This window comes from Aedes aegypti, chromosome 3, assembly GCF_002204515.2.
Source record: "Aedes aegypti strain LVP_AGWG chromosome 3, AaegL5.0 Primary Assembly, whole genome shotgun sequence".
In the NCBI taxonomy this organism is placed as follows: Eukaryota; Metazoa; Arthropoda; class Insecta; order Diptera; family Culicidae; genus Aedes; species Aedes aegypti.
The window spans coordinates 157,404,398-157,419,821 of NC_035109.1; the positions used below are offsets into that span (position 1 = coordinate 157,404,398).

The 15,424-nt window shown below is 36.8% G+C and overlaps 1 protein-coding gene across 2 annotated transcripts in view; it reads left to right on the forward strand.

Annotated features, from left to right (window-relative positions):
- Positions 1-9,732, forward strand: part of LOC5573045 (GATA-binding factor A) — a 182,844-nt gene extending 173,112 nt beyond the window's left edge. For both annotated transcript variants that reach the window (XM_021852257.1, XM_001654318.2), the window contains one exon: positions 8,793-9,732. In XM_021852257.1, coding sequence (XP_021707949.1) covers positions 8,793-9,490 — 698 coding nt within the window. In that variant the 3' untranslated portion in view covers positions 9,491-9,732. The remainder of the gene's footprint in view (positions 1-8,792) is intronic.
- Positions 9,733-15,424: the final 5,692 nt, after the last annotated feature.

Here is a 15,424-nt window from a genome sequence, read left to right on the forward strand (position 1 = left end):
AAACATTTTTTGTAAAATTTTATGTTTTTCTCGAAAAGTCAAAATCGTTAGCTTTCATTTCGTCCAAGAAAATTTAAAATCGGTCAAGCGGTACAAAAGTTTCGCTTAGTCGCGATTCTTTAGTTATCCTATTTCGGAAATGGTCACCCTAATCAAAAAATCCAAACACACGTGTATCTTTATTTCGTATAAGGAATAAAATAGCAAATTTTCATAAAATTCTGAGACCCATTAGATTGTTTTTTCATGGAATGTTAAGAGTATGGTTATTTCTAATAATTAAAAAACTGAAACATTGCTTCTCAGGAAATTGACGTGCTCTCTGGAGGTCCTAAAATTCGGCTAAATGCTGAGTCAACTTAAAGTATTTTCAATATATCGAATTGAGCATCAAACAGCTTTTAAAATAGTATCGATATGCATGTTTGTTTGACAAACTTCACCTCAAAAACCTGTAGCTTATTTATCAGAAAAATCAATATAGCGTTTTTCCAACTGCTCAAACGTATTTAAATTAGAAAGACTCTTACCACTACAGCTGCTTACTACTCCGGTGTTTGTGGACTTGAGTGATGAATTTTAAAAATATATTATATGGGATGGTACACAAATTATGTCACGCCCAATTTCAACTTTTTCGACCCCCCCCCCTTTGTCACACATTTTGTATGAGTCCTCTGATAATTTTGTAAGGCTTGTCACGCTTGGGTCGACCACCTCCCCCCCCCCTTGGAGCGTGACGTAATTTGTGCATGCGTAATTTATGATTCTTATAAAAAAATCTGCTCTGGGCGGGTTTTATAGAAATCACAATAAATATCTCATATAAATCACAATGACTTCAATATGACTAATGAGAATGTTCTGTTTCATAGCGAAAAAAACTGGAATTCATACTTATATATGACTGGAAAAGCGCAGAAGGTGGAGCTTGTGCAACATATTTTTGTTGTCAAAATTATGTATCATATGGGTTTAGGTATACATAATTATGTATTATACTTTGTCCAACAAACCATTAACGCAACATAATACTGAGAACATTTGGTAGTGGAAATGCATTGGATGGTCGACAATGAGAAATGTAAAAGTGCAAACATTGACAAGCCTTCATTTTTGATTGCATAACTGTTATTGATTGATACCTGTTATTTAACACTTAATTAATATGCGAATCAAAAATTATGGTGAAATATGCACTTTTGCTTCGAAAAAATCAATTTGCATTTATAAATCGCTCAACATACATTTTCCGACATAAAGCCAAGTAAATATTTCCAAAACGGAATCATCACATTTTGCAAATTAGTTCATTATTTTGTTTTTACTAATACACTGAACTTTTACTGAACTATTATTACTTTTTTCAAAGCCTCAGAACGAAAATCTCATCGTTATGGTAAATATTCAAAATTAAATTCAAAAATTAAAGATGGTCTCCTTAGACACACTGCATGACGAGTGTTTTGGGAAAAGACAAAAATTTCATTGCCAATCATTTGCCATTGTTTCATTCAAGGCAGTGAACCTTTTTCGTACTAAACAGTGGCAAACAACCACCACACTCTATTCATTCATATAAATTGATAAATCGGCATTTAGAGCATACCTTAAAAATAATAATTTACCCAAAACATTTGCTTAAAAGTATTCAGTGAACACCATATGGCGAATTTCTTAGCCGGCAGTGTATTATCCATGGTATCAAAAGTATTAAATGTCACTTTTGTTACATTTGTTTTTTGGACAACAAGAAAAACTTATATATGACTGAAAATAAACATAATTTGTTTATTCAGAACATGTTTGAAAAGAGTATATATTATGACATACATGTAACATGAATATGACATATTGAGACTGTTTATTTGTCTTACATGTCTAAAACAACCGAAATAAAACATATAACCAAACACATGTTTTGATAAACATAAGAAGACAAATATAAAACATAATATGGTTAAAACATAGTAAACATAATTAGAACATTTTCAGCAAAATGGTAGATTTGCATTGCAAAACAAATTATATGCCTTAGTAGAACATCTCCATTAAACTTCAATATTGAAAGGTTTAACAAAACAAAATAGCGACTTACGAGAGCCATGACCTGTTTCAAAAACTTTCTAGCAATCATTGTAGGACAAACTGTGTATTTTTAAATTTGGATTTATGTTTTCGGTGTTAATTGGGATGGACACTCATTTTTTCAGCCATGGGCAACACTAAATTAAGAAAAGAAATATTTCTAGGAGGTTGAGAATAATCAAAAATGAAAACGAACTTTTTGTCACATAACTAAGCTAAGTGCTTCTAGTGGATTGGAAATCATTTTAGAGAAGCAAAACAAAATTCAATACAAACAAAGTTTTATATTAAATACGAATTATTAATATTAAAAATTTAAACTTATTGTTTGGAAGCGATTAACATTATTATTACGCCATAGTTCAAATTCAAATATGTAAATGTGGAAATCTTCACTGTAGGAATTCTTTTAGGTTAGCTTTGAAGTACATACTATTTGTAAGGTGTTTGGAGACGTTGCAATTATTGGTAGCTCTGAGGGATGCCTTCCTGAGACTCCCTGAAACATTCAGAGTCGGCATGCTTATTCGTTACAGTTTTCGCGAAGCAGAAACGATCGCACTGTCATGCATAAAAACTCACGTCACATTGCTTGGGACACCATCTATAGGGTGAACAGGTATAATCAGGGTTGGGAAAAATCTTGACATTCACTCACAGTAGCCAAGTAAAGCAAATTACAGTCAGCGAAGCCAGTGAAACTCACGCCCATCGCTGCTGTAGGCAAAAAGCCTTGAATATAGCAAAACACCCGTTGCTAAAGGCAACCCAAAATTACTGTAGAAAAATGTTCTACATTCACGCAGCCAACAATGACTACTTCAAGAGATTCACGTTTTTGAAAATGAAGTGGGGTGTAGTGCCCGGTTGGGGCGCATTATAAGATGTACAGGAGTCACATTGCTTGCAGGTGCACGGGCGCCTCATTTTTTTGAGACGTACCTACCTCAATGCGTCTCATGCGCTCCGTCAACATGTGCTTTTTAATAACACTGCGGAACACGTTTTTGTCTCAAGCATCAAAATACCGCTATTTACTTAATTAAGGGTTGCCGAATCAATTGCTGTTTTCGAAAATATCACAGCACGTCTAGTTTTTCAGATATTGGCTGTTGAAAATGCAAAATTTGACTATTTCAGCCAACTTGCATGCAAGTTTACCAGCTTGTAAGGCAATTTATTTGCTTAATTTGTCACCGAATTCAAACTTTATGTGTACCGTTTTGACTCATATTCCGAACACTTAAGGCCAACAGTGACTTCGAATGCATCTGATTGGCATAAATTAGCTGATATTTGTGTAAATTTCAATTTCCTCGCAAAGCCTAACTGTTAGCTGATGGGTATACCGAAAATAATGTTGATTTTATTAGTTTTAGTATTGTTTTTACGTAAAAGTATGGAACAACATTTTGATTCAAATGCCGAACACTGTGTTGATTCTGTCTCATATTCCGAACACCTTGATTCAAATTCCGAACAGCACGAATAAACCGTATTCAAACTAATAATTTCGCATATAAATTTATCTGAGCTGATTCTACTGGTCTCAAACCAGAGAATCTTTACTACTCCCGCGGTATAAAAAATACTGGAGACGTTAAAATTGAATTGCAATTGACTGCCATTTCCTTGTTATTTGGTGACATATTTCAGCGAAACATTTCAACCAAATCGCCATACAAAAACCGAGTGTTCGGAATATGAGTCTGTTCGGAATTTGAGACAAAACGGTATAACAATACTTATCAGCAAAGTTCATAACACTATCTATGTTCAAAAGTTAGTTTTTGGTGTTTTAGAAAAGCATTGATTTTTTTCATATAAGAGAAACAAAAAGTTTTGTATGGAGACTGCAAGCATGTGGCAAAATCGATTTAATAAAAATTTTATCAAACAATTTCATCCAAATTATATCTTATATGAAAGTTGAAGTCCTATTTTGCATGCTCGCTGGATTGGATCACGAACAAGTTTGATAAATCATAGTTTAAATTTCTTGTAAACATCAATTAAACCAGTGTTTTATACAACTTTGGCGACCTGTAGCTAAAAATTGTGACGTGCTGGGACATTTCTGAGAACGGCATCAGATTCAGCGGTTCCAGTTCTACTAGAGACACATAATTTAATTCTTGATATACGCAAATATGTCATTTTTGTTGCGCTGTGTAATCAGTGCAATAATTAAAGTGGCGACAAAATTATTCAACGAGAATCGAAATTGTTACAAATCCAGGATCGCAAGTTATCGACCGTATCACGTAGACCATCTAGATTCTAGATGTCTGAATAAATAAGGTGAAAATAGTAGGCTCTTCGTTACTAAGCAGTTGTTTTAAAACGAGGATATCGATTGCGAGCGTAGCGCATGAGAAAAAGTCTCCCCGGGTTCACATCACCCATCGCGCGTTTTCAGAATTTTTGTGAGGCTCCTGTTAAAGCAGCACACTAGGATTCCGATGAGACGGTTTGGTCGTTACCACATTAATGTACTCCTGAGAAACATGTAACTCTAATTTCGACGTTAACTGTAAGGCTCTAAGTAAAATGCACATACAATTAAATTATATAGAATTGAGGGTCCATTTGAAATTCTTGTTTTTCTCGGGCCCCGAGCGTCACAGCTAACACGGCGTGTCTGGTAGAAAAATATTATCCCAAAAAAAAAAAATAGGCATCGCTAAATCTTTCACCATTCAAAAACATAGGTTTTTAGCTTTCATTTGACGTGTTCCTCAAAAAAAATCCACCAAGGGATCCCGAACATTTTTTTATTATACATTTTTGTTCCTTGAACTGCATTATATTCAAATTAAATCATGGTTGAAGGCAGTTTTTTTCACTCAAACTCGATGATAGCCTAAATTTCAAATGATGAAATTGATAAAACAAAGCTATATAAGGTTACATGTTGTAATAGACAAAAATGTCATATGTGATCTTGTGGATTTAACAAGCCATAGGACACTTATTCGTTCAGTGAAAGTACACACTCAGTTTAGTTCAACTATTTTTTCATTCTTTTACTGAGATCTGCACAGCCCAGCGGTCAGCAAATGAGTTTTAACTGCTATGTCAACAAAAAATCAAGATTATTTAGAGCAACACCTTTGGGTGCCAGGGACGGACCTGGTGTAGTGGTTAGAACACTCGCCTCTCACGCCGAGGACCTGGGATCGAATCCCATCCCCGACATAGTCACTTTTGACGTAAAAAGTTATAGTGACGACTTCCTTCGGAAGGGAAGTAAAGCCGTTGGTCCCGAGATGAACTAGCCCAGGGCTAAAAATCTCGTTAATAAAGTCAAACCAACCAACCAACCTTTGGGTGCCGCTGACATCAAACGTCACTTTTACAAACAACCTTTTACCGAGATTTGCACAGCTGAGATCGGCATTTTGATTTAAGTGTGTATTTGATTCTAGCGTATAACTGTTTCTTTTCATGGTCAGAATACATGAACTTTCTCTTTCTTGTGTCTGGAATTACACCCCTATTGAGACAAAGCCAGTTTTTCAGCTTAGAATTTGCTTAGATTCACTAAACATGCTGGGTAGAAAGAAAATAAAGGAAAGGAGATAAATCCTTCAGTCTGTTGAAAACTGAGTTTCAACTGGCTGCCGTTCTAGACATATTTGTCCCGCGGTCCATAAGGTTTACATAGAACATGAGACAAGTAAACGCAGAAGGGCAGTTGATTTTAATTTAACGGGGCAAGTGAAACATATAAGTAATTCAGTAAATTTTCCAATAAAATGTTCAATTCTAAATATTTTCAATATCTAATGAATCAGTCACCTTGTGATAGCATACAGGGTGCGCCATTTTGTCGGTGTGTGAACATTGAATAACTTTGACATTTATCAACCGATTGATTTAGTTTGACATGTTTTGGAAACATCAATTCAGTACAGTTTTAACCATGAATAACTTTATACTTTTATATCCTTCAAAACATCGTAGTCAACAGGCACCATCAGGCTTCAAAAGTAAGAAAATATGCCACATTTGAGAAACAGAAAATCTATTAGAGATTCAACAAACGCCATTCTCTGACCAAGTAGTAACATTTTGGACCAGCATTTGGCACGTACCAAAAAAATCATTGAGTCATTTTTTTTTTCAAACAGTACTAAACAGTCGGTGGAGTTCAATGTCTTTGGAAGATTGCTCAATATGTCTGTCAGCAAATTAGTAAAAAAAGGTCTAGGTTGTTACTGGCTTCAATAAGACGGCGATCTATGTCTCACTGCAATTCAAAAGATGGAGATCCTGATTTGACTCCTCCTGACTTAGGTTAATGGAGCTATTCGAAAAACAAAGCGTATGCTAGAAAATCTTGAACTATTGACGAGCTCAAGCCAGTCCTTTGTGCCAATATCATCGCAAAACCCCCAAAACACTTCAAACGTAATGAAAAACGCAGCAAATGGAGCTCATTTTGCTACGACCAATAAATGCAGCCACTTGATTGATGTTGTTTCCATGAAATAGCCCAAATAAATTGCAACGGTTTAAATTAAATAAAAATACCTCATATATAGAAATTGATTGATTTTTTTTTTCAAAGTTATTCAATTTTCACATACCGACGTAAAAAATGATGAACCCTGTATCTGCTGATGTGCGCACGAGCGGGAAGGTATCTTTTTCAGATATTGAAACCCTTAGAAGAAAGTCTCAAAAATCTACTGTAAATTGCAGTTACCCTACACTGCGGTGCAAGTGCACTTCAGTGGGACACATGAAATTTAACTTGATAATCTACCTCATAATACTTACCGTTACCATGAATCACATAATTATCCATATTTTATGTTGAAAACATAGATATACTATTTGTTAAGAACATGAAAATAATTTCAATACTATTAAAAAAGTCTTTGGATTGTCACTTGCCTCAATAATATGTTTAATGAGGATTTTTGAAGTTTTTTTTGCTGAAGCATGGGGTATAGGACGTTCAAGCATATTTCGTTTCCTTTCGCAAGCTGTTGTAATGTTGATCGATTTTACTCTTCATGAACCTCATAATAAACCAATACGGACAGTAATGTATGGAATTTCGGTTGATTGACAAAGAAATAACTAAGCGCTAAACGAAAGCTGGGAAGCAAGCTATGTTTCAGCAGAGGTGTAATGCCAGACAGAAGAAGAAGAAATTTGATATATTCTTACCACGAAAGGAAATAATGCTTGGATCGATGTACTTTCACAGTACGAATAAGTGTCCAACAATCGAACTTCCAACACATCTAATCGAGTAAGTGACCTATGGCTCATTAAATCCTCTAAATAACATAGGACAGTCTTGTTTTTTTTTTACAAAATTGAACCTAATATATATGTGTGTATATTTATTTTATGAGTTTTTATTTGGAATTGAAACTTTCATCGAGCTTGAGACCAATGAAACTGTTTTTCACAATGATTACACTTAAAATATTGTACTCTAAGGAACAAAAATTTAAAATTAAAAAAAAAATGTTCGGGATCCCTCGGTGGATTTTTTTGGGGAACATGTCAAATGAAAGCTAAAAACCTATATTTTCGAGTGGTGAAAGATTTAGCGATGCCTATTTTTTGCGATAAACCTTTCCCATATACACACCGTGCTAATATATGAATAGTGCGCTATGTTCATAAAAATCGTAAGAATGCAGCGCCACACTAAAAAAAAATGATTTCCAAATACGGCGAGTTGAAGCGCGTCGCGAGTCAAACTGGCGCGATCCGGTTTGGTGGCGGTGCGACAATAACTACTCCGTGTTTGACCAGAGCAATCGAAGTTGCACAGATATTCGATGAATGGGGCTTTAGGATCAACTTACCATTATCAATGTGCACAAACCTAGAGCTCAAAATTGCATTGACTTTTAAATTTTGAGCTCTAGGTTTGTGCACATTGAGAATGGTAAGTTAATCCCAAAGCCTTCTTTTTCTTCTTATTGGCATTATGTACTCACTGGGACAGAGCTTGCTTCTCAAATTAGTGTTTAATGAGCCCTTCAACAGTTATTAACTGAGAGCTTTCTTTGCCAAAGTTGCCATTTTTGCATTCATATATCGTGTGGCAGGCACTATGATACTTTATGCCCAGAGATGTCAGGGAAATTTCCATTATGAAAAGATCCTGGACCGACCGGGAATCGAATCCAGACACCTTCAGCATGGCTTTGCTTTGTAGCCGCGGACTCTAACCACTCGGCTAGGAAATCCCAAAGCCCATGGGGCACTTCACTGTTTTGATTTTGATAGGGATTTTGACGTTTACTGGCCTTGTTGTTTACAAATTCTAAGGTAGAGAGAGATAGATTTTTGTGCAGAGCCCCATTCATCAAAACTCTGTGCAAATTTAATTGTACTGGTCAATCACGGCTGGCCACGTCCTTGCGGTCATCTTAAAAGCGAAGGAATGTTAGTTAGACAACCATTCTTTAGAGACCGAAGAATCTTCTGGTTCTCCACAGTGTCATGAAAATGATTTTGAGTTAGAGGGAAAGCTGATAATCACCTTTGCTTGGTGATACGAACCATGATATATTCAAGCCTAACCAGATTCGTGATATACACTATACATAGTATTACATACACAATTCCAGCCCTAAGCACTAACATTACTAGCATGAGCATTACAATAAAACTTTAATAAATTGACAAAACTAATCAACTCCTTCAATTCAACTTTTCTTTTTTCGCAGGATCCCACCTACAAACCGATCGCAACGGGAACTCCAAAAACCTATCGTCCAGCCCGAAAACTCCAAGTCTAACATCGCCACCCCTAAGATCTCTCCACATTTCCCCGCACCACCATCACCATCACCAATCGTACAACCTTCCCTCTTCGCTGACATCCTCTCACCATGCGGCGTCACTGAACCTCGGTGGCAAATATGATCTCTCATCCCTATCCACGACAGGATCGCTAGGCAGTATTGGCGTGGGAAGTGGTGGCAATGGCACCGGCACGGTTTCCTCATCCCACCAACAGACACACAACACCTCTCACATCTACAGCACTCCAACGTCTAATCCGAATCAGCATTCGGCCGGAAACAACTACATGCACAATACCGGCGCCAGCATAGGCTCGTCCCCATTTGGCCAGATCAAGTCGGAATCCAACCCTCTGGCATCGTCGACACCGACTTCGGTGGCATCCAATGGATACGGTGATTATATGAACAACTGCCTTCAAAGTGGATACTTTGGGGGTACATTCGGTTCACTACACTCTCACCATAGTCCCCATTCGACGGGCATGGGAGGAACGGTCAATGGCACCCTGCCCCATACCCATCATCACCACCACCATCACAGCGCAGCTGCCGATCTCGCCGGATATCATCACCAGCACAACGTCATACAGGCAGCCAAACTAATGGCCTCGTCCTAAGCAGCACCGCAAGCAGAATTTTCTATACGATTGTTAATAGTACTTAATTCACTTAAGTTCCTCGCTTCAACTGCTTGTTGAGTTCACGAGGGCACAACAGTTCGTTTCTTGTAGGCAGATTCGACACCGTTAGGTGAAAAGACTTATGGCAGATAAGATTTATCTGAGCAACATAATATCTGTAAATGACAAATTGTATAACGATTTATTGGCTTGTTAGGAATAATTAGAGGTAGCATTTTTATAGCAAAAGAGTAATATTTCCAATCAGATTTGGTAATTTTGAGAAATAATCGTGATAGTTATCATTTTTCCTATTATCATAAACATTTACGTACAAGCTTGCTAAATAGAATGTGCTGCATTTTAATTTCGTACTATTGGTAAGGTAGGATCAGTGAGAAAGGAAAACAAGAATAAGAGAAGGAAAGAACATTTCCTATTGACAGTTTTGTGGTAAACTATGAATTGAGTATACCTAGCAGCAAGTAATAAGTGTTTTCAAATGGCAACAATTTTAGCAAGCTCGATATTTATTATAAGTACGATTCTAGTGCATTTAAAATATTTTATGCAAATTATCCTATTTAATTTTAACCCAGCTGAAACAAAATGAAACTGTAAATACCATTTGTTTGATAGAGAAATAAATGAATGCGCTTCAAGAAAATAAAATTCCTTTATTATGCAGGGCTGGTTGTGACTAAAGTGTCTTAACTCTCTATATCAGGTCCGCCCATCCTTTTTGAACCGCGGGAAAAAAAAAATTGTACGGCGGACTAAATTATTCTGTTATAAGCAATTTCAAATTTTTGCAGTGGGAAGGCCTTGTGAATCAGCAATGTGGAAAAATTTACGCATGCCTCAGATCGCTCTATTCTTGTTCTTCTGGAGCTCCTATTAGCACACGTCTGAAACTGTTCAAAGCGCTCATTCTTCCGCACTTCATGTTCGGCGAACTACTTCATGGTAGATCCTGCGCCTATTCTATGGACAGGCTACGTGTCGCATTGAATTCCTGCGTACGTTTCGTTTATGGGCTGAACCGCTACACGCACGTTAGTCATTTGCAAAGGAACCTGATCGGCTGCCCATTTGAAAACTTCTATGCTCACCGTTCTTGTGTGTTCCTGTATAAGTTGGTGAAAACGAACACTCCGCCAATACTCCATCAAAAGTTGTTGCCGTTCCGAGGACGTCGCTTGCAGAATTTGATGATCCCTCCCAATAACTCAATGTGCTATTCCAACTCGTTATTTGTTCGAGGTGTGGTTTATTATAATATGCTTCCTCCTGCGGTCAAATGCTCGACATCAGAAGCAGTTTTTAAAAGGGGCTGTCTAGAGTTTTGGAACCGTATGTAATGTGAATATTGTAGAATGTAAGATTAGTTTATATGTTATGTTTTTAAGTTTTTATTGTATTTGACTCGTTAAAACGCAGGTGGTAAACAAAAAAAGGTTTTCTTTACGCCACTGGAAATAAACAAACAAACAAACAAACAAATTTTTGCAATATCGAGCGTTTCTCTTGGTAGAATTGAGACAAAGATAGCAGCATGTACTCAGGAATATGTAAAATTTAGTCATGTGTGAATCTTGCCCAAATTAAATTTTAAGAGAGTTGTGCTCAAGATTATGGCAAGGACTGTCGATCATTATCTGTTCGAATTTCACATGGTGTTATTTGTGAATCCTGTTTAGGGTTCTGTGAGAATTCTTTAAGACATCCGCACATAACTAAATCCAAGGTGGTAGCCCCATGAACGCGATCCTAGTGTTAGTTGGGACGTGAAACTGGCACGTGAGCTGGCACGATGGCGCTCCGGTGGCGAAGGAGTGTTAACATAGGCTCAATAAGCCACCCGAAACTAAAACCTTATTGCGTATAACATAGGAGATAATATACTGCTTCGCGTTGAAAAATTGGTTAATCAACGTGCGAAGTTTGATTTTTGACCAACTTCGCCGTGTTGCAACTCGATTTTCAATAGTGCGCATAATGCACACGACGGAGTGCATAGATACGCACTATAGCGAAGTGACCCGCGACACGGTTTCGCAGGTTGCGACAGATTAATCTATGACGAACTACATTCCCGTAACATCGATATCGTAGCGCTACAGGAACTTTGTTGGACTGGACAGAAGGTGTGGAAAAGTGGGCATCGAGCGGCTCCTACTAAAGCTGTGGCACCAGGAATTAGTTAGGAACTGGCTTGTTGGGCAAGATTCGGCAACACATTATCGGGTGATAGCCGATTAGCACAACGTACACTGTCTACACGAAGGGAGACCTGACAACAAGAAGGAGACGTTTTACGCGCAAAAAAAAAAACTTTAATTCCTTATTCCTATTATTTTTGTTTGCTTGGCTTCTGTATTATCTTTTATTGATTTCCGTAGGTCTCTTTTATGCCTCATTCTTTAAGCATAAGGTTTCTAATGTTCCTATTTTAAAGACACTTAGTCGCTACCAGCCCACGGCTTGTCTCAGGAATACTTCCCATTATAATGAAACCATAAGAAAAAAATCTAATTTTCATGAGTCGCATCACTTACCATCCTGATCCTGATCATGTAACTTTTTAACCCTTCCCACTAACAAAAATTGTTCCTGGGACAACCATGGAGATGCAGAAGTGATCTCGGTCTCTAGTAACAACGGTAGTCACAATAACAACCCTTCCCCTCCGTGATGACCGTAAGGACGTGGCCGGCGACTTCATTGACTTCATTATGTTTTGAGCTCTTGAAATGTGCACATTGACAATGGTTAGCTAATCACAAGCCATGTTCATTGGTTATCTGTGCAATGTCGATTGTTCTATTCATTCACGGAGTAGCAACTACGAATTGTACGATTATCTATGCTTATGCGTATGCTTAATTTGACGTAGACCTGAAAATTACTGTGTTAAACTACCGTCAATTTTCTAATCGTAATCGTGGTGTAAGCGAAACGTTTCTCATTACCCTTCCAGTCGTCGCGCGGTTTGCCACCGTCAGAAGCACCACGCTGCTGTTGTGAACGAAAAGCGAGTTTTTTTTCAACAGTGTTGTACAAAATACAACAGCGCGACGACTGAAGTGTTAAAGATTGAATTTGGGTATGCTCTTCAGGTAGCTATAAGTATACAAGGTTCACAATTATCATAGTAAAATAGAACGTGCTGATAATTCAAGAAACACTCAAAGCCTGGGCCGCATTTAAAAGGGGCCGAGGCAACCATGATCCTCGGGCCCCCACAAATCTCGACAAACATATTTATAGTTAAACTATTACGAATAATTAGAATCAATGTAAAAGTACCTACTTTTTTGAGTTGTATCATATGATTTGAAGGATTAAATTGTTTAAAAAAAAATTCGGAAAACAGTTAAAATATATCCAAATAAACTCAAATAAAATAACTTGAACAAAAAATTAGAACAGAATGAATGAAAAGTTCTCCGCGAAAGGGGTTGACAAAATCGGGTCATTGCTATATATTTTTCTAAAGAAAAATTACCTATTAGGGATCTAGGACCGTGGCCGTGCGGTTAGTGTTACCAAGCATTAAGCCGCATCGAGTCAAGGAGTGTGGGTTCGATTCCCGCTTCAGTCCGGAAAATGTTTCATCAGGAAAGTATTTAGACTGTGCCACTGGGCATTGCATGCTAGCCCGTTGTCTAGTGTGGTGCTACCTTTAAAGGACATAATCGTCCACTGGAAGCATTAATGTGTCGGGGTCTTTTAAGTTAAATCTAGCCAACATTGAGTAATTGAGGTCAAATATGGAAATTCTCTGAAACAAACCAAAATAGAGTTGAATCCCGTCACCGTGTTCAGTAACAACTGGAGAAATCGGTTGAAGAGAGTTAGTGGAAAAGGGTGCGGGGTAATTTACTGGAACCGGTGAATATTACAAATTGATAATAGTGTTGTCTGGAGGAGTTCTTCAAAGTATTCCATAAGAAATCTCATTAAGAATTCTCTAAAAATTTCCAATAAATCTGAAAATCCTCCAGCATTTACTGCAAGCAGGAAAAAAATCCTTTTTAATGTATTCGAATCGTCTTAGCAGAATCACAATAGAGAAATTTAAAAGTAGATAGGAGTACCTTGTATCTTTTAATTCCGCCCTTAATACTTATCTTTGAGTATTTCGACTACTGACACTGAAGAAGACTGCAAGTGGTAGTCGAAAAACGCATATCTGTCAGAGATAAGCATTTAGAGCGGAATTGAAAAGTACATGGTGTAGTAAATTGAGAGACGTCTGTGCGATCCAAAATTAGAGCAATAACTGAAAGGTTTTTGTTTGTCTGTTTCCATGTTCACATTTCTCAAAGCCTGCTTACCATTCAATATTGCATTATTAGATTATTTGATTGCATCTTATTATCTTCCTTACATTCTCCTTCCTATCTACTCTTTTTTAATTGAATTAAATGTGTCATTTCTTTTTTTTTACTTATAATGTATGCTCTTAATTTATTTCAGATATTCTGGATTCTGTGGAGTACAAATACGGTTTCATAATTCTAATTTCAATGGATTACTCAACTCGTGATTTGATCTTTTAATTGGTAGCCTATTAACATTTTGGATTATTAATGGATATCGCCATAACTCAAAAATTGGCATATAGCCAACATTTGTGACATCAGTATAAATTAGATCGACATCTCATAGATCATTAGAATGAGTTCTTGCTGACTGACGCAATCACCAGCTTTTTTAGTTAACTGAGGCCACCAAAAATATTCACGGAGAATACCGAAGTAACCACTAGTATTATATCATTATACTAATTTGACCGACAGCCTACCCTTCTGTCATTTTAAAAGTTATTTTGCACTTTTTCAATAACTGTGAAGTAATAACCCTTTCTATCGATATCATGAATGCTTTGCAGTTTCACTTTAATTCAACATTTCAATTCAACAAATGCTTTTCATCATTTAGGATAAGTATAATTTTATTTCATCATGCAGGATTACATAACCTTAATGAATGCATCATTGCAAGTTGATTCTCTACTGTCTACTAAATAAGGAGAGCATAGCAAGAAATATTCATATTTCCTTCATTGTACAATAGATAAGACACAGATTTTTTTGTTAACAGTTGAAGACTATTTGAAAGACTCTTGCGTTTATTTCAAACTCCTTTTTGATAAATAGACAGCTTTTTTTGCATCAGGATTTTTGATAATTTTGATCCGTTACGTTTCCACCGAAGACACGGCAAGAGCTTTTTGGGTAAACAATTATGACCACTTGAATCCTGAACAGCATCGATAACCAGAACTACTATCAATAAAATAAAATAAATGATGTAGAGCAACTCTTTATCCCCTGGAGTTCTACAATGCGAGAGACGCGATTTAAGGCTTGTTGATTGTATAAGTTATATAATTGTGTTGCACAAATGGCATAGAAAAGCATGTTAATTCGAAATTGTTTTCCATTCGCTCGTTGGACCACCGATTTATTGGTGTTTGTAGTAGCACAACGCAAACAGTGGTGTCGACCTCATTCTTCGTTTACGAAGCGTTTAAATTTACTAATTTTACAAGACCAACTCTAGCACAGAGCATCAATGCGTTCAGGATTTAACTGAAATTGGACGTCTTAAAGCAAATATAAATCAACAGCCTTAAGTTAGGGCCACTAATCAAATGCCTTTCAAAGGTCTGTGCATTAAACTTCATAAATGATGGCAACTATCATGCTTTCAAGGGCGCACATTTTTATTAGGTACAATTTAACTATCTTTCAGCATATGCCTTATGTTTCAAAAATCTTTGATTCATCGAAATCAAAACATTTCGTATTTTTAAGAGCTCATCGTTTTATTCTGCATTGATTATATTTTCTTCCCATAAAATTTCCGTCATGTCCACATTTGAACTTTCTGCTTATTACTAATCGATATTGTTTGCAAAGG